Genomic DNA, 24,212 nt, shown 5'->3' on the forward strand with positions numbered 1-24,212 from the left:
GCCAGTAGAATGTTGGAAAATTAAAAATAATATTACTTGCAAATTTTACTTTTCAGAAGTTAGATTGATGTTTAAACGCAGAGAGCATTGTACCAAGAACAACAGCAGGGGATCTCTTCTGCAAATTAATTACTTAAGACAAAATGTTCCCCTTGAACACTCCTGCACTGCAGATCTTTTGTCCAGAGTGTCACTACTGCATATTTCGTATTCATTCCAGGCTTGGAGCTCCCATCAACATCAAAGGATTTTATATGCAAATTGATTACTCTTATGAGCTCTAGAGCATTCCTGAAGCAATATTACATTTTTTTTTAAATTAACTCAATTCTCAAGAGCTGCATATTGTTTCTCCTCCTCCCCATATGAAAGTTAGAAATGGAAGCTCAGGTGTTCACCCCAGGTTCACCTTCCTCAGAAGTCACCATCGGAGCGAGGAGATGCACCTCAACGAGTTATTTGTCTGATCCAGCACTGCCGTTGATTTGTGCATAAAACCAGGTGCGGTAAGACTGAATGTAACCTGACACATCTTTGTGTGTATTTTATATAAGTCTAGGGATACTAATGTTTGCCAGTGGCTACCTAGAAGTAAAACTGGCTTAAAAACCCCAGACCTTACAGTAAGACTCTGGAATAAAGTTTTATACAAAGGCTTCCACTTTTTTTTAGAGGATAAAAATCTACATACTCTTACCCAATTTAGGCTTTCTAAGGAAGTCGAATGTTAAGAGCTATTTAAGCCTCTAAAGAGTCTCATTCTAGCTCTCATTAGACCCACAGAATAGTCCCACATCAGAATATATATATAAAATTCTGAAGCACTGAGGCACAGTGCAAATCTGCCAGAGATGGGCACAGAACCAAGGCGTTATCTCACGCTCGTATGTATTCATTTTAGGCAGATATCACTGAGCTCTCCCACTGAGAAATTCGCATACCAAAACACCCATCAGTTTTCTTATTGCTAGGCAAGGGCTTGACCAAACAGTATTCCTGCAAAGGATTCGTCCTCACATACAGCTATTGATAGTGTAAATATTTAGCCAAGACACTATCATTTTCCATGGTGCTTGTTTATTAGAGTTTCAAGGTCTACTGTGATGTGGTTTTTTCTTATTAAAAAGGGTTCACATGAAGTTGCTTGTTCCTGTAAATTGAAAACATTCAGGTTCAAAAGAACTAAGTTTCCTCATGGGCAAATTTCAATGCAAAACCACAGATGATCTTTGGCATGAATGGGTTTGTGGACATTCCCGTGGGTTTGCAATATGTTTGCAACAGTAACCCTAAAGGAAAATACCGTTTGGCTTATCCTTTGTGAGCCTTCCCTAACTTTGAAAGAAAATATCAGACCCTGATTATTTTTTAAAACAGAAGGAGCCAATTTTCTTATACTTTTGATTAAATGTATGAACAAATGACTGCAGGTCTGCAAATATCAGTTAAATTTGCAAGGTTGATTCCGCATGAATTGACTGTCCAAGCTGCAAGCATTATATTCTTGTATTTGTATTGTATGCAAATCCATTGATATTGAAGCCATATATTGGTGTATGAGGCAAATTTGATGAAAAAACAACATTTCAGAAGCCTGTAAATTAAACTGCAGGAATTAAAGAAGAGTGTCATTTCTCTCTGCCTGCAATTTCACCTGCAATACCACCAAAGTCACAGACGTCTGTTAAACACTGGTAAGTTAGCTATATGTCCCTTTGGACTTTCCTAACCTCTCCTTCTGCGCTGTTTCCACAACCCAACGTTCCCTGCTTCTTTGCACTGAATCTACACAATTGCCTCAGCTGGGGAAAAAATGCAGCTCTGATCTGAATAGGAAGATTTTATAATCTGTATTTATGTGCGTGTGCGCATACATCTATGTATGCATATAACATACATGTGCATACAGCATGTTATACATGACATACCTTATCACGTATCACCTTAACACCCAACAGTGTTAATAAAGCCCCCTATAACTTCTGGCAGGTCTATGTTTCAGTACCATTGCAGTAAGAGACCCAGGTTTTCACATACACTTCAGTCTGGATTTTGCTGTGAAGCAGACTGCCGAAGCCATCCAGAAGGAGTGGCAGTTGGCATCCAAGAAGCTCTAGGGGCAGTTTGGTTTCTTTCTTACAAGAAGCATTGTTCAGAGAATTTGAGATCATAATGGGGAAAAGTATACTTAGGATGTCAGAATGTACAGCTGTGAGAAGGGTATTTAGTGGCAGGAAGGGAAGATTATTTTTATTAAGTTTGCTTATACTTCCTAGTGAAGAGTGAAAAATTAGATTTGCTGGGGGCTGAAAATGCAGGGAGGGGGGAGGGGAAAAAACATATACAGTTTACAATTGCTGCTTTAAAAATACCAGAACACCACATTCAGGGTTGTATCCTGATCTCTGTTGCAGCCAGATTACTTCCATTGACTTTAGTGGAGTCATCCAGGATTTGCACTGATGTGACCGAGATAGGTACCTGGCCTTCTAGATGCCAGGCCAATACATATACATAGATGTATTTTAAAGTAACAGTAACTTTAAAAAAAGCTCCCTTTGGGCTCGTAAGCTTTTACAGCTTTCCTTTATCTTGGGAAAACAGGCAGGGAAAGAGAGGAAGAGAAAGCAAGAGAGAGGTCTTTAAGTTCTTGCATCTCTGTCACAGAAGCTACTTGTAATATAGACCAGTTCTTTATGCACTGGGGGATACTAAAAGTCAACACAAGTGTTTAGTTTTGGCCACAAAGAATCTAAAAAGAGAGAGAAAGATCAGGATGGCAGCTAAACTTTCAACTATTTACAAAATAAAATTACAAACCGGCATTCCAGCTTTAACAGGAATGACACATTTATTGCTTTCTCTGTAGCAGTGGAAGCACTATTTATTGTCTCTTAAAGGACTATGTGGCAGGTTAACAATGCCTTCAGTTTTACGCTAGCAAAAAAGAAAGAAGCTCGCTAATGAACTGGCCTGCCCAGCTTGTTTAGGGGTATAATGATTTCTTAGTGGTACAGTACTCTGAATAAGTATCTCCAGCTAGCTTGGTATATTAACATGTGGTATTTTGTTAAACTTTTTTTTCCTGAGATTCTTTTTCTGAGGCTGGGGCAATAGAGACAGGATTAAAATTATTTAAAAGCTAAATCTAGCTAACTAATTCTAACTTCATTATACTGTTCTAAAATTCTCCCTACGCAGAAGAGATGCTGGATTTACAATACTAATCCAAAGAACAGAAGAGGTATCGAGGGTATTCACAACCGTGGTATTTCAGCTTCCCTGCGTTACTGCTGGTACCAAAGCTGTGTTCTGCAGTCCCACACCTACCTTGCAGATGATTTGTCTGAGACTGCAGATGGGGCTTCCTTTTGGAGGTGCATTTCTCTTTGCTGCTGTTCCTGTTCTCTACTGGTTTGGTCTGAGGAGGGTCATCATTCGTAGTCAGATATTTGAGAAGTTCAGAGCAGGGACGTCTTTGAGGCTTTTGCTGTTGACAAATGCTCTTTGCTTTATTGCTCCATGAATTCTCAGTCTTAAAAACAGGGCAAAATAAAATAAAATAAAATAAAATAAAATAAAGCTGAAATTAGTGAGCTGAACCTTATCAGAATGGATATAGGTTTTCTGAAGATATGAGATTTTCAATGAAGTGTTCAGTCTAAGTGTACTAGATCTATGAGCTGTGAATAACTGTTTGCAGTACAAGGAAAGAAAATTACATTTAAAATTCCTAAATGACATTTATGCAGCTTTTTATTTCATTTCTCCTACATTTCAATGTTCCTACTCAGCAACATGTAACTAACAAGACCCTACAGCGCCTTTACTGTGAACAAAAAAATAAGCTGGTTTAAACCTTAATTTGTTGCTGATTGCTTGAGCCCAATATTCACAACTCTCTTAAGTACCCCTAAATGCTCCGTTTTCAGTTACAGTGAACGGCAAGACAAACATTGTTTAATACTGCCTGCTAACAGAATTATGTCAGAGCCCCCATTCTATCCAATTAATGGCTGATATACATCTTTTGCCAGGAATCCAGTGTCATTTTTCTTAGCTCAGACAGCTGGTAAAATGGCAGTCCTGCATCCTGGAGTCACTCATAAACAACACCAGCCCATCAGCAAATTTTATCGTACCCCCTACTACTCTGTGTATCAATAACATAGGCGAGAGTAACAGGTGGTGGGACTACAACTGAACTCTGCCAAGAGAAAAAGCACAAATGAAATATTCAGAGCATAAAGGAGCTCAGGTGATTTTCTGGAACCCAGTCTATAATCTGTTCACTTTTTTTTTTTTAAAGCAGTTGCAAGATAGTAGACAGATTAATACAATACGTATAGATCTAGGGCTTGCTTGGTTGCGGAAAGCATAAAAGACCTTGTTACACTTTTCCTTTCTTTTTTTTTTCTTTTTTCCTTATTACAAAGATTAAGTTTGTACCTTAACAACCACAGGGCTTGTTCTGATCCTGTGATTAGTGTTTGCATGGTTTTGTGTGCTGAGACCACTGCATTCATTGTAATTTAGCTGAGTGTTGGCTGGAGCCAGCAAGAGCTTCTTAAGCTACAAACACATCAGGGAAAGGGAGGTGGAAGGAAAAGAGTAAAGTTATGCATCTTTATGGACTAAAATGACTTATCTACATTTTTGCATAGTTACTTAAAGTTAGCTATATCAATTTCAGCAAGCAAAGTACAAAAAAACAGAAAGAAGGGCTCGATATTCCCCAGACCAGATTTAATTTTCTTCTGGCTTGGCAGCGTATTTCTGCTCCCTTTACTGCAGTATACTGCTGGGCAAGCAGAAATGACAGGGGTCTTGGATTTCTGAATCCATGGCAAAATGAAATTCTCGGCGATCTGTTTGACAAAAGAGGCCTCTCATCTAAACAGAGACGTTAACTTTAACAGACTAATGGATACAGCATCAAGATGCAGGTATCTGGCTCTGCTTCCACAGAAGCCAATGATAAGGGGCTTTCAGCAGAAAGAGAATCACGTCTCAAACAAACTGGTTTTACTGATCAAAATGCATATAAGGTTTCACCCACATCCTCACCCAAGGTTCAGTTTTGCCCTGATTAGCACTAAGCTGGAGCTTACTGGTCAAATCAATGTTAAAGGCACAAAATTAGCCCCACATCCCGCCAGACTCAATGGGCCTTTCTTTACAGATCACCAAAAGTGACATCTAAACATACATACAAAAAGAGCCCCGAGAAATGAAATATGAATTAAAAACCATTACCCTGACTTATTTGAACAGAATGATAAGCAAAAGTGTCAGCCATTAGCACAAGAATCTCAAGAAAATATTTCAACACACTTTTTAATAGATTGCCTTATTAGTGATCCTATGGCTATCTGGTGGGTTTTTTTCCCCGCTTAATTTTCAGTTCTTTACATGATTTTCCTTTCCAGTCTAAATGAAAAGTCCACACCTTACTGTGACTACATCATACCCATGCAGTGGGTAGCCAGAGGCACATCCAATTCCTGTTAAACAGTAGGAAGGGTTCTTACTAGAGACGGCTCTTCTGCCTCCTGAGTTGGAGGGGTGCCGTCGGGCATTGGGGAAGGGCTAGCGGCATTTTCGTTGGTCACATCTCCATCTGTCAGTGCATCAAATGAAGGCAACCCATCCTCATCCACAGGGATGCTGTCCAGTGTTTCAGTGAGAACAGCTAGCAAGTTTGCCTCGCTCTCTTCATCTATCTTCTGTGGGAGGGGACAAAACAAAAAGTGGAACCAGGTGAGAAGAGAAAAGGAACAAAATGATGCCTCTGTATTGTGGAAAAGCAGTCCAAACACAGTTAAACCAGCCCTTGAAACAGTAACTTGCAACAGCGTCTTGGAAGATGTAATTAAGTGCAATAAAATTATCCATCTCTGCATTCAAGAGAAATCTCTTTGCACTCACACTGTATTGCTCTAGTTTACTTTTCTTCCACAATTCTTTTTTTTTATCCGGTGTTAACAATGAGAAGTAATCACCCAGGGATTGCATTACAGGATGTGCCTAAGCTGCTGACACCTAATGATGGTGTCAGCCCAGGCTGTCTCTTTCTTTCTCTTTTCAACGCTGAACATCAGCTAATGGACCTGACAAAATTACAAGAATCAGAGAATAAGACAGCTAATCAGAAGACCAAAATGAATCACCAGTGAAATTTGGAAAACCTTGTTCACATACGCGGCCTGGTGTAAGAGAGAAAGGTTTTCCCTTCCATACTTCAGGAAATCCTTGCTCCAAACCCAAGCAAAAACCTTCTCATTCCTGAGGATTTTGGCATAAGACTAGCCATCAGAACTCATATTGTAGATGGCAGGCTCTTTGGGTTTCTTTTAAAGAAATGTATTAAGCAGGTTGCCTTTGAAGTTGTCCTTTCGAGTTATGTCGTCAGAGTGCTCAATGTGACTATTGTATGCATTTATCTAATTCAGACTGCAATTATAAAAAGTAGATTAATTCCTAATCAGATGTGGCTGTAATGTTAATTTATATTAGATATCTTATTTCAGCAACAAGACTTCTTTTTGTCAAATTGAGTAAATTTAAATGCCTTCCTATTTTTTAATGAAATATAGTCCCTACTGTATATTAAGGTACAGATTTTTGGAGTACTGAGAGTTCTGAAGAATAGAATTGTGTAAAAATCATTATATTGATTTTTCAGAAAGATTGGAAATTGATCTTGACAGATCAATTATCTAGGATTCCTAGGCTGATCCTAGTGCTATTAAAATAAATGAAAAGCCTTTCACTGATTCCAGGGATATCAAATTGGGAGTTTTTCCACCAGCTTCAGAGTGGTTCATCACGCTCCAGATTCACACTGCGAAGAGATTTCAGCTGAGTTCAAATCTCATAGTTTAAAAGTGAACTAGCAAGGAATACACCAGTAAGACAAACAAGAGCTCTCCCTTTGAAAAAAAATACAAAGTTAAAAAAGTCAACAACAAAACATTGCCAGTAACACCTCAGAAAAGAAAAAATAATAAGAGAATCTGGGTATCCCGGTAGCATGACTTTTTTCAGTAATACTGTATCTACCAGACTCCGAACAGAGATGCTCATAAACCACACAGATAATTGCTCCTGCCAGGCTTCTCTGCCAAATCACACCTCACAGCTTCTTACAGAAAAGCTCTGTCTTCGAGCTAGAAAGCTACGGAAGAGCACAGACACATGCACAGTGCCATGACAATTCAGTGTGCAGAAGATGGAAATAAGCAGAGGGAAGCCACCTTGTGAATAAAACTGTGCTCCAAACGCAGCTTTTCACAGCCGCTTTTTGAGAGGCAAAGAGGAAAATTACAGTGTTACTTCTAGAAAAGTACGAAAAGGTGTTATCAGGCAAAAAAGCACTTTGCGATGTAATGAAGCGCTGACTTTTTTTCCAACGGTGTTTCAAACCCCTTGCAGGCGGTGGGATGAATGGTGGCGAGAGCCAGCCCTCAGCCCCGGGGTGGCCGCGGGGGGGTTCTGGCTGCCTGCCCCCCAGCCCCGCACCAGGAACTTCTCCAGCAAGTCTAGCTGGTGGGGCACACCACTGCCCCCCCTTACTGAGCCTTACAGCTTATAAAGCTGACAACAAAGCTGGAAGTGTTACTATTTCTAACAGGGAATGCCTTCTTTAATAATAGCATGCCAGAAGAAACCCTGATATTTGCTGTTAGCTGCTCAGCTCTTGTGCTTTAAACAGACATTCAAGTGCGCTGACATTCAAGAACAGAAAGTTGAGTGGACACTGGTCCTCATCACAGCAATTTCAATTAGTTTTGTACAAGTTTCAACATTCAAACACCCCAGAGAAAGCACAGGATGTGACAAAGAGGACTCTCTTAAACAATTAATGTCACTTCCCATTATTGCTTCAGTCCCAATTTACAGAGCAAATAAATCAAAGTCACCACAGATGAAGCACGCTAGCTGGCTAACACATGTCTATTCACAAACGACATGGCAGCAGGAACACATTAGTCAAGAAAATGACATTGCGAGATAACCTTTTAAAGGTTTAACTATGCTATTGCTCCTAATTGTTCTAAATTACTGTTTATAAAAGAAACACAGTTATTAGATACAGCAGAAATGGTGCTGAGGGGAGATGTGGAGGGAGAGATGGTTGGGTATATCAGCGTCTCAGCAATAATCACTGAAGCAGCAGCTTTCTGCTTTGCTATCACAATCTGAGTCTTGGTGTTGACAGCACTGGGGAAAAGCAACGCCATGCCCAAATGCAGGCTCTTTCACGGTTTCAGCACTGTCACCAGAGAAGTTCATGTTTCAGACTGGCATCCAACCTGGGCATCACACAGGCTTGGTGAATCAGGAGGAGCTGAGCACCTTTGATCTCTGCTGAGGTCACGGGAAGTGTTGTGTGCTCTCAGGAACTCGCTCCGCCGTGTCCCTAACTTCCAAGCAGGGTCACATTGAAAGCCTTTGCTTCTGTCTAAAGGAGGAGATCCTAAGCATTTAGGCAACCTAAATGAACTACAGTGTGTCAGGAAAAGGGGTAGAGGATAATCTCGAACGTAAAGCCACATGGCATGCAATTATTAACACTTATGAAAACAATTCATAATTACTGTATCTTGCTAACTAATGAGTCTTTTTAACACAGAAGCAGTTGTGCATCACTTCCCAGCCACACCGCAAGAACTTCTTAGCATCCTTGGTTGTTAGTTTAGCGTAAAGACATCGGGGCCAGAGGTTTTTTGACCCCTGTAAATTTTCACCCAGCTGAAGGAGGCGAGGAACCAGAGTATGTCACTGAATGCACACACTTCCACGTTTCTTTCAGCAAAAGTTTCTAGCGTATCCAGAATGGCATTAGCTCTGAAAAGAAATAAGATTTGGCATTGGTGTCACAGCGCATGGGCGAATGCAATGGGGAAAGCCAGCTAGTGCTGTAAACTGCCAGAACACCAACCGATCCTCAAAAATGAGTGATCTAGGAGCCTAAAGACCATGAAAAATTTCTAACTGTGCTCTTCTCTGCTTTTACACGTTTTGCTCTAATGTTTTAATATTTCTACAGTACTAAAAATAATTCTCTGTCTGAAAACACTTTATTAGTTGTGTAAGAATCTTATTCTAATTGGGTTTCTGCCTTCAGTAAAATGTCTCAAGAGATATTCTCTCTTTGGCCAGTGAAAAGCTGTAAGAAATGAGTTGATAATTTACCCACACAAAGGTATTTAAATCCTCTACCCCTGATAATTCTTTCTCCTTTGCTTATTCTGCCTATTGGTGGAGCTGGGTTCACCTCGTGGTTAGCATTTTATGTCTATAATACATGTTACTTCTTGGCAATCCCATTGTAGATGCCTAAGACTGAGCTGTAATGGAGACTTGGCCACCTTGTCTTTCCCATGCACCAATCCCTTCTTGAAAACCTTGAAGCCAGTGTGCAGAGGTCCAGACACAGGACTCCGCTGTAGCTCTCGCAGTCAGCTTGGGTATGCTGATTCACTCCAGAAAAGGGTTAAGCCTATCATTTAGAAAATCTTTTACAAATGTTAATAGTATCTTCCAACATTTTCCCTCTGGTTCATTCCCTCCGCCTGCCTTTCATTTGTGATTATTACATGCACAGCTTTTGCTTACTTTATCTCAAGGAGTGAAATCAGCTAATGAATGATGATGATGCTCTAAAGTTTCTTTACTGATAATTTGAACAGTGCAGGGGCCCATCTTGATTCATACTAAAAGATCAGGGTCTAAACTGCGGTATTAATCCACAGCCCTGAGGAGCTGGGAGCAGTGGCAGCTTGCCACGTCTTCATAAAAAGCCCAGGAAACTTTGGGACAGATCTGCAGCTGGTAGAAGCTGTCACCGCTCCAGCAGCCCAGCTTGGTAAGCAATTCAGGGCAGCCAGGTGTACACCTGAACTCACGAGGGATCACCATTTCAACTTATCGACTCATTTCTCCTCAGTAGCCTAAGATCTATTCATAGCACAATTAACAAAGAAAAGAAAAGATTTTCCTCCAGCTGAAAATATCTGAGTGATCTAAAAATACTAATACATTATGGCACTACTTTCAAAAGCACAAAAATGACTTGTGAGCACATCTGGGATTTACAAAAGGATTTAATTCCTTAATGACACATTTTGGAATAAGAATATCCTTAAGATTCACATCACTAGGAGAAATGAGGGGTAGAGATTCACCCCTTTCTGCACACAGGGATGCAGAGGCACTGAAAAGCTCACCACACCCTCCCAGGCCCAAGCACCTCCTGTCAACAAACATGCAGGAGTAAGGGCAGATGGTATCTCAGCCCTGGCCCCACAAACCAAGCTTTGCCACCCGAAGATAAGGAGCCGCAGGCTGGGCAGAAGCACAGGGAAGGTAGGAGGAGGGAAGGGATTAGGATGCAGGCTGGTCTTCCTGCTCCTGCCAGCGAAAAATGAGAGCTGAGGTCAGGGACAGTGAAAGAGAAGAATTACAGCCCAAGTTTTCCCTCTTCTGGAGCAAAAGGAGCCAACCTGTCACGGCACCAGCCCAGACAGTGCTGTCGTGGTGATTTTGCTGCCTTCTCAATGTGCTGTCCAAGGCCAAGTGCCTCCTTCTCCTTGACTTAGAGCTGGCTGTACCTGGTAGTATTTTCTCCCAGGGCCAAAGAGGAATCGGTGGTCCAAGTGGAGAACCACTTGTTCCACCCTACCTGCCCACAACCAGTCCCATGCCATTATATATTTTGAGAAGTATTTCAGCTTTTATTTTACTGTTCAACTGCTTTGCAAATCCTTAGGCGTCCTGCGCTGTCTTACAGTAAAAATCCACATGATGCATTTGCATTAGAACGTTTTTCCAAGGTCTGTTAGTCTGGTCCCCAAGAGACACTCCCGTAATTGAAATGCTTAAGTCCAGAGCTATCAATTATCTTTAAAAACAAAATGGAGTCCCACTAGGAGTAAATTACAGCCAGGTTTATATGTAGTAGGAATATGGGGATTAATTATCACCACCCCTCTGCAAATGCCTTTAGGGTATGGGAAGGAAACGAGATCTTCTCTTCTTGAAGGAGACAGCTATACTCATACTCCTCACATGAACCTGTAGGCAAAGACCACCTGAATTCAGAGCTTGCCTTCTGATTTCAGCAGTCCTATTGCCCAACATATGGACCGCATATATATCTCATCTGTCGGACCGACTATGTAAAAGCTTCACTCCATCTGGATTTCTGGAGATACTGTACAGACCTGAAGCAATATGCTCTGCCATCGCACTCTCCCCCAAAACGATGTTAAATAAATAGTGTAATTATACATAATGCAGGTACTGCAATGCTTAACTTCCAGAGCTAGGTCCCTGGAGTGGAACAAACTCCCAGCATCGCTCCCAGGGGCATTACAGCACCGCAAGAAGGACCTGTGCAAGGTCTGCAGGCTGAAGGAGATAGAAGCACCTGCAGCATCCATTTCCACCCTCTCTTCTCCAGGGTATAACAACATAAAAGTAACAGTATTTATTATTATTCATATACTCAACATGGTGTATATTTCTAGTCTCAAAAAGTTCTCATGTTTAATCTTGGTAACTGAACTCAGGTTACTTTCTTCTCTGAGAGACACGCTCACCTAACATCGTAAAACTTCTGTCAAGTATCTGGGATTAAAGCATCACAATGCAAAACCACGGCACAGGCCATTTGCAAATAGGGTTTTCTTGAAGATCGTGCCCTTGATTACCCAAACTAATGCTGCCATAGCTCCTGTGAGATGGACTATCTTTTCAGGTGAAAAATCTAACCTTTCTGCTCTAAGCTAAACATGTCAGTTTAAAAGAGCCTACTAAATATTCTTCTACCACAAAGTCACTTTTTTTATTGCTTCTAACGAGTTGTTGCAGTTCAGAAGTTTCCATTACAGCCTGGCAATTAAGTTTCTAATAAACTGAAGAGCTACTAATTGACTTACTCATCTCAGAAACTGAGGATCCAGCTAGCAACCTGTAACGCGTTTTACATCTTCTGACCAAAATTCATTCACGTTTTGCAAGCCATTCCAATTTCATTTGTGTAAACTGCATCCTTCCCCTCTATGATAGAAATCTTTGATTCTGGGGAAAAGACAAAACAAAAAATCATCTGAGAGCAAGCTATCGTGCTGTTGACTGTGTTAAGGGGACCAATGATAAGATATTGCTGTGCTGGAATTGGTGCACAAGTGGTAGACCCAATATCAAAAATTTATGGTAATTGAAACCACAGAACCTTTGGAAATGCAGTCAATTTGACTCAGTATCAAAAGGTCACTCTATTCAATTTATACTTGATGCTGAGCACAATATTGAGAAAACACCTGAAAGCAAATCATCTTATCAGCAGTTTGGGCCTCAGCATTTACTGACTACATAGGCTAATTTGCTGATTACTAAATAAATGCATTACCTATGTTTTGGACCAGGTTAGCTCACCAGAGGCGCTTTTTAACTTGTACAGGACTTGACACTGTAAAAGCATTACCAAACCTCTTACCAGGAACCACATGTCCATAACGCTGAGGCACACCATGGACATACTATCTTGCCTAGTGCCAGGGAAGACCACCTGGTCTTCACAGGTGGGGAACTGCAGCAGGAGAAGACCTGGCATGTCTTGTCCAGCCCGCGGTGGGCCAGGTTTGGGCAGAGCTCCACATCGAAGCAGAAGACTCTACCTGTGTCTCTGGTGGGGAAAAAACAAGAGCAGGGAAAGGGCAGAAATGCAAAGGGGAGGAAGAGCCTGATGAAGAGCCACAGAAAAAAGAAAGGCTGGGAGTTTTCCTTTGCTGTGCAAGACAGCCAGAGAAGCAAAGGGGGAGGTGAAGTTTGCTTGCTGCCAGCACTGGTGGAGAAGCAGGGGTGAGCAGAGGAGCAGGTGAGCTGCCGCTGGGGAGGGAGGACGCAGGATGGGCAGCCTGACCCGCATGAGTAGCTCACTGCCTGGGGTACGAGAGGGTACGCAGGCTGCCCTCCAAGCCCACGACCCAGCACCTTTCCCACCTTTCCCCTGGAGCAGCACACAGTGCCTCTTACCCATCCTCCCTTCACCTCACGATTCATGCAATCGTTCATGCATGTGGTAAGGTCCTGAGCAACTACCCAGACAGAGATTTTTAATTATTATTACGCACCTAAAATATACAGGAGGGAGAGAGTCACAGTTCCTGACCAAGGGTCCCAATCCAGACAAGCTCTAATGAGGAATGAGTACTGCAAAAAGAGGGAGGCAGGGGGAGGAAGGCTACAGGCTACAGCATCAGGTAGGGAAGATGTTTGGGACTCTCCCGGTTGCAGAGCTTTCAGTGACGGTGTCAACAGTATTTCAGTCCAAATATTCAAACACTGCTTGCTCAGATTTATTTATTTACTTGATTTATGGTACATGCCCACACTAATCTTTCTATGCACCAACATAAAATTTTTCAGTGTTCATATACCTTTGTTAGGCAGCATGGCATGTTCTGGGAAAAAAAGAGCTACATATATTTTGAAGTGATTATTTCACACATGTAATTGATGTAAAAACTTCTTTTTCCTGTTGATAATGACAGACATCTCTAAAAAACGCACTTGAGTGGTAGTATAGAACCTTTCTTTGCAAACTATGAAGCATAATCTTGTCGCTTTTGTTCATTCTCTATTTCAGTGTTGCATTTACTTTAGTTCTAATTATATTGGATGTGTCAGGATGTCTATCATAATCCCTACTTCTTTCTAGAGATTTATGACTCTACACAAATATAAATTTGAGGGTAAAATTATATACAATATAGCAGAGAAGAGTTTACCTATATTTTTTAATTTTGTTCAATTATGTGGAAACTGTTTTCTGTGCGAACAGAACACACACTCAAAAATTACTTTTTAAACAGCAAAATAAGACACTTCTATCTGGTGCTTTTACTGTTAGAAAATTGGAATTTAATTTGACCAGGAAATTAGCATTTGTAAAGTATCAACTTCATTAAACGCTTTTTATGATGTTTTAATTTTTCAGCGTGTTCAGCTTCATCAAACCTATCACCATGCCTATTGAACAGGTATGACAAACAGAAGTCATGTCTCACACAAAGAAAAACACCAGTTTTCCTTAGACCTGCAGCATGAATGGATCAGTACGTCATTAATACATCTGGGCTTCCCATCAGTTTTTATTGTGATCTAACTGGAAGGCTGCCATCTGGTCTGAGCTAGCTGAAAGAGTTTATTCAGACACAACACAAAAACTTGTTTACAAGGCTAAAGATACATTTACTCTGTATGTTTTACCTATGTAGCTATACTCCTGTCTTTAAGTGTCACAGCAAGGGCTCCAACATCCTCCTGGTGTGTACCACCAGATGTGTTGAGTGACACACATACCATTTAGACAGGTGGTTTAGCTAGATAAAATAAACAAAGATAGTAGACTTTAGCCCTAAAAATCTGAGGAAATCACCACGAAGAGGAAAAAAATGTATCTTTAGATATGTGCACTCTACTCTTACGAGGCTAAAAAAGTTTCAAAAAACCTCAGTGGCATTCCCATATCTAAGGAGATACTCAGCTGAGAGAACACCCCACGTACCCATACTATGAGCATCCTAGGCTGCAAGCAATAAAAGGCTCCTTTATAATGAAGCACCGAGTGAGAATGTGGAAATGCCACAGGAAGGAAAGTGCTAACAGGTATAGGGCTTAACACAGCACAGATCACAGGTGCATTTTGCCAGGCTTTTCAGTTTGCTTTTACAGTCCCATTGAAACAAAATGTAAGCTTGTCCCAGCAGGCAAATAAGCCCTCGCCTCAAAAAGCAGCGACTGAACAGTGCGTCCTGGTAAACCCCTACAACCACGGAGGACAGTCTTCAGGATGAGGAGATTTGTCTGAATTTTCCGCCAGTTAAGCATTTGGATTCATTTAGATGTCTCATAATATCCTTAACTATGTACTTCCTTGATTTGTCACTAGGTGCTAAGACTTTAATGGTCTTGCAATGCAATTTTGTGTATGCGAATAGAATTGTAAACTAGAGATGGTGATTTTAAAACAGAAAACATAAAAAAAAAAAGATCACAGAAAAGCTATCTGTTGCAAAGCCTCCTCTAGAGCACATCCACTGTTGGCTCTTTTCTAACTTTTCTGGACCTCACTAGTCTTCACAGATAATTTTGATAAAATGGGGTTGGCACTAAAATGTAAAACTAATTTGCTAGTTTACACTAAAGCTACCTTCTTCATTTACCCTCAACCAGCCTAGCAGTTATGTAGCGCATGCATACTGTGGTGCACGCTACAGTTCCCACTGCAGTTGCCTCTCTTCTATTTATTTTCTTAGTCAAAACCAAATATATTGCTCATTCTCTGCTAGTCTTTTAAGAGCGTGTGTTCTTGATCACCAGCCCTCCATCTGTACGACATAAAAGATTGTATTTTTCTTTGTGAGGCACTGATGTTAACCAATCCCTTTTTCATCAGAAATGGTGAAAATGAACCTGGGCATTTTTTTTTGCCCTGCATCTTTAAAAATGACCCCTAACAGGCAGTCAAGTCCAGCTGTACCTATTAATGCACTAAGTACCATTATTAATTAGGCCAGAAGTTCCTCAGGCAGGGACTGTCTTTTTGTTATGTGTTCACACAACCCCTTTCACAATGGTGTCCTGATTTACAATTGGGCTTTGAGATGCTGCCACAGCACCTATAATAAATAATTTTGGGTACTTCTATTTAATCCTGCTAGTAACCAAAAGAGAAAGAACTTGGGCCCAAATGTTCAGCTGCTGTAAATTAGGGCCTCTCCATGGGTTTTAATGGAGCTATGCAGATTTACACTACTTGGGGACCAGGTCCCCTGCTCTTCGGGCACGTTGATTCTGAAGCTGAGAGCAGCTGCTCCTGTACCAACCTGGCCCGGGACTAATGGCAGTCCAGCCGAAGGCCAGTAAGGGCTAATTCTTCCTCCTTATCAAGTGAGTTTTGCAGCTGAGCATTACATCGCTACAACTAAACAGATGAGTTTAAAAGTGGCTTGGGTGCATCTTGGCTACAATGTGGTAGACGCTGTGCTCACAAACATAATTTCCTACTGGAAATGCACTGACGTATTTGTTCATGTCAAGTGCATCTTCAGTTTAAAAGTTATCCCCACTGAAGTCAACACAAGTTATAACTCAAGCCTATGTAGCTGCTAGATGCACAGCCAAAACCCCACGGGATGTGCCTAACCCCAGGAATTGTAAGTAAATTGCAGCCATTTGAATACTAAACCAGAGGTGGGACCCTGCAGGTCACTGACTTCAGCACAGCCTAGCTTGGCTCAGATGGCCTCCCTTTGTATGGAGACATTTTGTCCTGCTCTATCAGCACCCAAAATGAGGGGGAAGAAAGAGGGGAAGGGAGCCGCAGATTGGAAACAGCCCAAGACAAAAGAGCTGCATTCCTGTTCCAGTGTCCTGGGAAGGGAAATCCTCTTTAAGTGACATTTCTGGGGGCAGAAGTTTGGAGCTACTATCGTTAATCCAGGCAGCACGACCTCTGTTTCTAACTATTTCAGACAGAGGACAGGATACTGCGCTTAAGTCTTGCTCAGCTGGCTGAGAGGAGTGGGTGGGACCCACTTGTGTTTAGGTAGCAATAAAATCCTGTTTGGTAAATGTACATAAGGATCACACACCATCGGGGCTGGGGGGGGAGGGGGGAGGCGGGGAGAAAAGAGAGAGAGAAAGGGGAAGGGGAAAGAGAGAAGAAAGTAAATATGGTTGCACTTCATCCTATAAACTAGGGGGCGGGGGGGAACCCACACAGTATTTCCAATAAAAAAGAGCTATCTGTAAGTGAATAATATTGCCAAGTTTTATCCACCTGAAGCACTCCAAACCACCAGTGTGCAATGAGCACTGCAGTGTTTTACAGCTGCATATGGCCTTGCCTCCTCTTTCGATAGCAAAGGGTGCCTCGAACCCGGGTGCTGGCAGCACAGGGAGCATAATGCCGACCCCAGCTTGAGTCTCCCTTGGATTAGAGCAGCACAAACCAAGCGTCACCCGGCAAAGTCTACGGAGTTAAACCAGGACAGATTAAGTGTAAGTGAGAAGCAAATCAGGCCCTTTATGTCTGCCCTTCCTTCCCCGAGAAAAACTAAATATGTTCCTTTTTCCTCAGACGCATTGATACCAATAGCCTAAACTGCCCCGATTGGGTTTCACTGGTGGCAACGCAGGGATATTTATTTCCATTAGGCTGGGTCTATAAAATCCTCCTTTCATTCCTGTGCTTCTACGATTTCCAAACAGCAAAGCCTGACATTTTGGTCTCTGACAAGCAACGCCTTATATTGGGGCATTTGAAAAAAAAAATCTATATGAAGAAAGCTCTTAAGACAAGATAGGCTGAGCATTTTCACCACAAATGGTTTGTTTTAGCTATCTCTCTGCCTCCCGTAAGACGGAAATCAGACAGCTTACTGGCTTAGCTTGTTAGGCCAGGTTAAAGGGATGCAACGCTGAAAGGCTCTTACAGAAGCTTACCCTTGGACTAAAAATAGCAGGCACTAGAGAATTATCTTAAATACTACCAAACTTGTTCTGCACTGTGAATGCAGATAACTGTAATATGTTTCCATTTTTGGTAGTTTTAGAGCTTTTTAAAGTTATGCTCGCTTTAGCTGACTATTTAATTAGTTTCTGATTCTATTTGCCACTTTTTCTCTCAGAGATACAGCCTGAGGGGTACTTTGCCTATGAATCCTTTATATTTAGGAGCGTTGCTATTGTTAACATCTAATGAGCTGTTGGATTTGCCAAACACTCGGTATAGGTACAAACGCGTCTTTGAAATATAAATGTTTAACACATAGCAAATAGCAAATCAAAAGATACTCTAACGCCGCATCCTCACTCTCTTATTGCGTGTCTCATCAAAAGAGAGTAAAAATAAATATCTGCTTTATTACATTTAATTCTGAAATTCCAAAATGCGTATCTGAGCGAGACATTTTTAGCTCACTGCCTGGGACTTTAGAAGAAAACAAAATGTTTTCTGGTACCGTAAGAGGACTCACACGTATGGGCAAGGCTCCACGGTCTGACACGGTTCCCTGCCAGCTGAACTGTAGAGCTATCAGTGTTTTCTTTGGGGTAAAACTGCAAGACCCTACAGTCTTTAATGAAGGCACCTCATCTTTAAAACATATAAAATGAGTTGGTTTTTTTTAAGGCTACAAGCAGTTCTCCTTAAGTCGTCTTAAGCAGGATACCTGTTCACCTGCTCCTCACTGAAAACCATGACAAGATACCAAAACAAAGAAACTCCAAAACAACGCACAGATGTTCTCAGTCCTTACATACATTTTACTTGTGCTACAGCCAGTCTGAAAGACATCACAGCAGCAATCAGTCATGCAGTGTAACATCTCTGCTGCTGCTGTTGCTTCAACTCTCCACACTTCTGCAGATAACACCGTCATGGGTACTCGCTGTACGAGCTCAGATCAGGAACATCACAGGATTCAAGCAGCAAGTGTCTCCACACACTGATTCCTGCCCACTGCCTTCCACATGACATCCCAGGAACTACACCAGTCTTGGCACCTGGATGATTGCCATAACAAGACCACCAAATGGAAACTGATTCAGGCATGTATTTTAGCATCTTTTCCAGTATTTTCCCCTTCCCTGGTTTTACTGCAACTTTTTAGTTTGAGTCACTTCTAATATAATTTAAAACCCCCACCTTGAGTAAGGCCGATTTCTAGAGACAAATTCTGGGCAAGGTCAAGTTAAAAGCCAACCATGCAGCTGACCAGAAGTTCCTTCCCTTATTGGGCAGGCATTGCATCCAACTGCTGTGGAGCTGGCAGAGCCTGTCCTCTCAGACACAATTTTTATTTGACTCTCTTTTCAGGGTGAGAAATGTTTTCACTCTTAAATAGCGGTGGAATTCACAGATTCCCTCACCAGTTATATACCCACTGCCTTTACAAGCTCACACATAGAAGCATAACCGAGTCACGTGTCTTGCAATTGCCATTAAAACCCTCCATATGTCTTCATTTGGGAAGCAAGTTTTCTTTTTGAGTCAGGAGTTAAGTTCACAGCCTCTCTGTCAAATAAACAACATGTCTATTGTCACCCGGCTGCTGAGCAAGCCCTGTCTTTGAAAATATGCGCTCAGTGATTTTAGCCATCTATTTCTCAGCCTTTCCTTCCACAGTCACGTGGCAAAAATAATGCTCCATCTTCATTATGATTATTAACATTACCATCCATCTCCTGCAATTTAAATTTCTCCTGGTTAAGTGTTACTCCAGCACTACCAAGACAACAGCCCTATTGCACTGAATGATCTCCAGTCACATCGTAGGGAAAGTATCTGCAGAAAGTACTCACAGTTCAAACAGACACGACAAAGAAAGGAGAATTCTAATCCTTGCTTTATAGCAGGGGATGACGCGCAGAGGTTAACCAATTTCTCCAGGCCAGAGAATGCCCACAGGCACAGTGGAGAGCAGGGCTCCAACCAGCAACACCAGTCTCCCCTTCCAAGCAGGGGACAACATTTCATGGACGCCAACAGTGCACACAGTCCCTGTCCCAAAGCACTTGCAGCCGAGCTTCCAGTTGACAGAAGAGGACTGAAAAATGGTTGTCAAGAGCGTTGGGGTCACAGCAACATAACTAAGGGGAGGCTCATTTTGTGCATTCATGGAACTTGGTGATTTTGCCATTTTTTGTACAGAAAACATCCCCATCATATTTGCTCACTTATTACTGGCATTCCAGCATGGAGTTTTCCAGAGAAAGTTGACACAGAGACCGTAGCGAATGGCCACAACAGAACAAGGATAGTGTGTCAGATGCACCTCCATACCAGAAAGCCACAGGATACCTGTATGACATAGCAGATGTTAGGGAGAACATCAGCACGCTACAGCAAAAGAGACAAGTTTGGACCAGTGGGAGGGAACACAGTCATGACTGAGTTCAAAAGTGAGCATGGAGATCATCTAGGTTAACACAAGAAGCTGGGCCAACCCCCCAAAACACAGGAGGAAGAGGCTATAATATAACAGCAACTCAGCAAGCGTCTTGGAAACACAAAGGGTCCACAAAACATATTGTTTGAGTGGGGCCCTCTCTTTGCGTAACTTACTTTGGGAAGATAAAAACCAGAAAACATCCAAAGCCGGTTGGGTAAGTCATTACCTGTACAGATAGTCACACAGATAGGTTTGCCCCAAGGAAAGATAAGCAGGAGAAAGTGAACTGAGGGTTCAGCAGAGCTTCATCTGAAAGATTCCCAAATTACTATAAGCCAAGTAGGAAAATATTTTTTTCCTATTCTATTACTTTAGAATTTGGATGGTACTTAGAAACAAAAATATTCACAAAAGCAACCCCTGTTAATCCCCATCAGGCTGCTGCGACAGCAGCTTTATTGCACGTGAGCCCCAAGGAGGGCAGTGCACGGGGTGTCTGCAATGTCCGAACACCTTCCAGACAGGAAAAGAGAGAAAAAAAGCTGTTGGGTTGCTGCCCCCCTTTTTACTGCATACTTTTTCCATTCTTTTCTTTCCTAGTGAAAAGACTACACTTTCTGGCTATAGTAATAGCTCAAGATCAGGGATCTGCTGTTAGGGACCTTCTAAGCTGAAGTGACAGCCTGAGATGTGGCACTCATTTGCAGACTTTCGTATGTAAGACTGTGTCATCCACCACAGCCTGCAAAGGTCGTTACAAAGTCCGTAGGAAGTCAGACAGCAGTGATGGAAGAAGAAAGTGTCTTTGGCACAGGATCAGGGATAAAATACTTTCTCAAAGGCGTTTGTGGGATATCAGGCAGAGTGAATTGGAATTAGGTTGAGGAATTGTGCCATTAATGCCAGCAACAGATTAAGTTCTGATGATTTTCCTTGTGTATAAGGTGGGAGAAGACAGGCTAGATTGTGTGTTTATTGAAGCAAGAAGGTTAGAGATAAGATATAATCTAACCAAATCATGGAATGCAATTTGGGAAGATACTCAAGAGTTACAGAGTCTGAATTAGCAGGTTTGTCTAATACCTATAGGTACAATTACACCCTGATGCAAAACAATTATTGGATTCCAGAGAGGGAGAACATCAGGTGAAGTGGCCCTGATCCTTCATTAGTTGAGTAGCATTCAGGACCTGAAAGGACACCTGCACATATCCAAAGGTACAAGTATTCAAGAAGTAGGAGGTAGACATCTCCAGAAATTTTGGAGTGTACATATTTGGCACTGGGAGACACATTTTCTTTGCACAGAAACAATTCAGGTGGATTCGAACATTTAAATAGCAGTCAGCAATATTTTGTAGGTTTTCATTCCAAGTCTATGAGCATTTTGACTCCTTTGCTATTGGAAACAAGCATGTTACTACGCCACACTATTGTTCTGCCATCTTCCTCACACACACAGTTATTCTGCTAAGGCCTCTCCCATGAGAAGGGGCTGGCTTACCAGTTAGCAGTTTCAAAGTTAAAAAAAGATACCATTTTAGAATTGAACAGAGCACTTGCAATGAAAACTGAAGCCATGCAAAATTTGACCAATTTCTCATCTTAAAGCCTTTCCAGAGAACCTCAGCTAACTTGTTCAGGGTTCCTGCGTGAAATGCAGAAGTTTGCAATGAAATCTGCTTTTCTTTTTTGAGGTCATCCACACTCAACTCTTAGATTTGACTCTCTAGGAGCAACAGTGGTGAGGACTAATGTTGACTATCTCCAAATCCTGGCAACTTTGATTTTCACAAAGATTTGAATTCTTTTTTAAATTGGGAATATACCATGGTTAGGGAGGGATTCTAAAGAAATAACAGCACATGATGAGTCTTGATCGGAAATGACTAGAGAACATAATGCAGTTCTGGACAATACATTTGAGAGATGTCTTTGTAAGAGCTCTTTTAAAGACTGATTTTTGGGAGGAATTGGGAAAACCTAGTCGCTCTGTTAAAAGGGATAGAAGGGCAATGAGTTCTACTGTAGGATCTCTTCTTTTGCTGACTCAGTGAAGACACATTTGTCATTCAAAGACAAATTAGAAACAGGCATGGATCGTGCTACATAGATACTCAGTCTCAGTTATCAGCCAGGTACAGGCAGCTTCCAATGCATCTACCTCCAAGTGCATCTGAAAAAAAAGGCAATCTCTCTTGGTGGATGTGGACAGAACGTCTTTGTCAAAATTTCGGTTTGAGCAAATACTGCAAAGCGGTTTAGCACAGGGAGGATTTGTCCCCGCAGAAATTGACACAAATTCCTTTAGGACAGGGGCAGCCACCCCAACCGCATAGCTGGGATTGCCAGCAGATAGAATTAGGAAAACTGGAAGATAACACTGTGGCCTAATGTAAACTCTTAAATCTGCTGTAAACAGAGTGGTAACACTGGCACACAATAAAACTGGTATCTGTCATTGCACTCCCAGAAGCAGGTGTAGGGAAGGACAAGAGACATGAGTGGATTTTTGTTCATCCCTATGAATTCTGGTCGGGGAAAAAAGCAAGCTGACGGAAGCTGTGGCAAATAGCTAACATTATAGTGATGGAGGGCAAGCTGGAATGATGGCGTAGGATGGCATAATGGGAGATTAAGTGGAAGGGTCCACTTTGAGGTTTCTGCTAAATGCGTGGTGCAACTTGGAGTAACAGGCTGGAGAAGGCAGCCAGTACCCACAAAAGCCATTTTCTAAAAAGTTTCTGACATGCCTGCTGGGCCAAGGCACATCTTTAAGAATATATATACACAATTTTCAAAAGCACGGTTTAGGAAATAGGAACTATTACAGGTTGAAGTTTAGGGATAGGTCTTTTTCCTATTTTAGCTTTGGGTCTAAAAATCGAAGTTTCACAAGTCTAATCTTGTGAGAGATCCAGAAAGAGAACAACCACCTACATACAGCATGGGGCTGCCCCTAACAAGCCCTCTTGGGTCCAGATGGGGTCCACAGAGAGGCAGTTCAAGTGCATCTGGACTGTGTTCACAGAGCTGCAAGTGCTGGGAGCAGGGTGGAAGGTGATACTGATGGTCCAGCGGAGAATTAGCCCTCCATGACCTATTAGCTCCAACCATACTGGACTTGAACTGACACAGTGTGGCAACCCTGACATAATTCCTACGCCCTGGCACTCTGGGGAAGCTCCCCAGGAAGTTGCAGCAGAGCGCAGCTTCTTGGACAACATTTAGATCTGTACAGGATACAGCCAAATAACCCTTCCCAACACAGATCTGAAAACACAATACAGAGACGCCAGCTAACTCTGCAGGAACCTGCTTGGTACATGATGGTCAGCTCTAGCCAGAGCTCATAACCTGGTAGGATCCCAACTGACTCTTCTAGATTTACTCCACTGCCCCTCCATCATTTTCCCCGTGTTCCTGCAGAAGGGGTTTGCCCTTTCTCAGAACAGAGCCTAAGAGAAACATCAATATTGAGCGAAAGCTATTAAATCCACCCACAGCACCCGTCAGCACTATGCAGAGACATACTTATGGCCTTGCAAGAGGTAGTCCTGATCTGGCTGTAAGAGCACTGTATCAGAGCTAACAAGTGCTGTCTGACTAGTTAAAAAGGGAGCAGAGCATCTTCCAAATGACAGTATTTCTTAGCTTCCTAGCCTTTTGGGGGGTTTTGTTTGGTTAGTTTTTTAATTTTTTTTAATTTAATTCTTCTTCTTAGGTCTGGAGACAAACAAGTCTCCATGTTGGGATGTACTACTTAAAGCAGCTTCTCCCCAGGTTTGGTAGTCCCAAATCATGTTGACACAACTGCAACTTCAAGCTAGCATCTCTTAGCTGTGTTGTAGGTTAGAACTTTATTCCCTGGGTTGGGCAAGATCAGCAGGCTGTAACCGCCTCCAGCTGGCTGGGAAGAAGAGGAGCCGGGTTAGACAGCAGTGCTCCCAGGCCTCTAAAGGAAGAATAACTTGAGTTTATCTTCACTCACAAGCCCCAAGGACCAGCTCTTTTCTTCTTTCACTACCTTTGCTCCTTCTAAGAACTTCAAAGTGCACACCACAAAACAGGGATGGGCTGGTCACTAGTACATACAAAGAGACTATCCCTCTACTACAGGGTTTTTAGGCATCACCACGAGACAAGTAAATAAAGACTGTGTTTAGTAACTGGGGGGGGGGCGGGGAGAATATGGCCTGGCATCACAGCCAAGGAACCTGGTATGCCAGCTACTAAAGGGCC

General features: G+C 42.0%; 1 protein-coding gene across 3 annotated transcripts in view; it reads right to left on the reverse strand.

The window, feature by feature from the left end:
• PPARGC1A (PPARG coactivator 1 alpha) overlaps window positions 1-24,212 on the reverse strand; it is a 383,797-nt gene that overhangs the window by 27,992 nt on the left and 331,593 nt on the right. For all 3 annotated transcript variants that reach the window (XM_076336037.1, XM_076336038.1, XM_076336039.1), the window contains exons 3-5: window positions 5,532-5,726; window positions 4,450-4,572; window positions 3,331-3,535 (exon numbers count right to left, since the gene is read on the reverse strand). In XM_076336037.1, the coding sequence (XP_076192152.1) occupies window positions 3,331-3,535; window positions 4,450-4,572; window positions 5,532-5,726 (523 nt within the window). The remainder of the gene's footprint in view (window positions 1-3,330; window positions 3,536-4,449; window positions 4,573-5,531; window positions 5,727-24,212) is intronic.

Source organism: Aptenodytes patagonicus, chromosome 4 (genome assembly GCF_965638725.1).
Source record: "Aptenodytes patagonicus chromosome 4, bAptPat1.pri.cur, whole genome shotgun sequence".
Taxonomy (NCBI): Eukaryota; Metazoa; Chordata; class Aves; order Sphenisciformes; family Spheniscidae; genus Aptenodytes; species Aptenodytes patagonicus.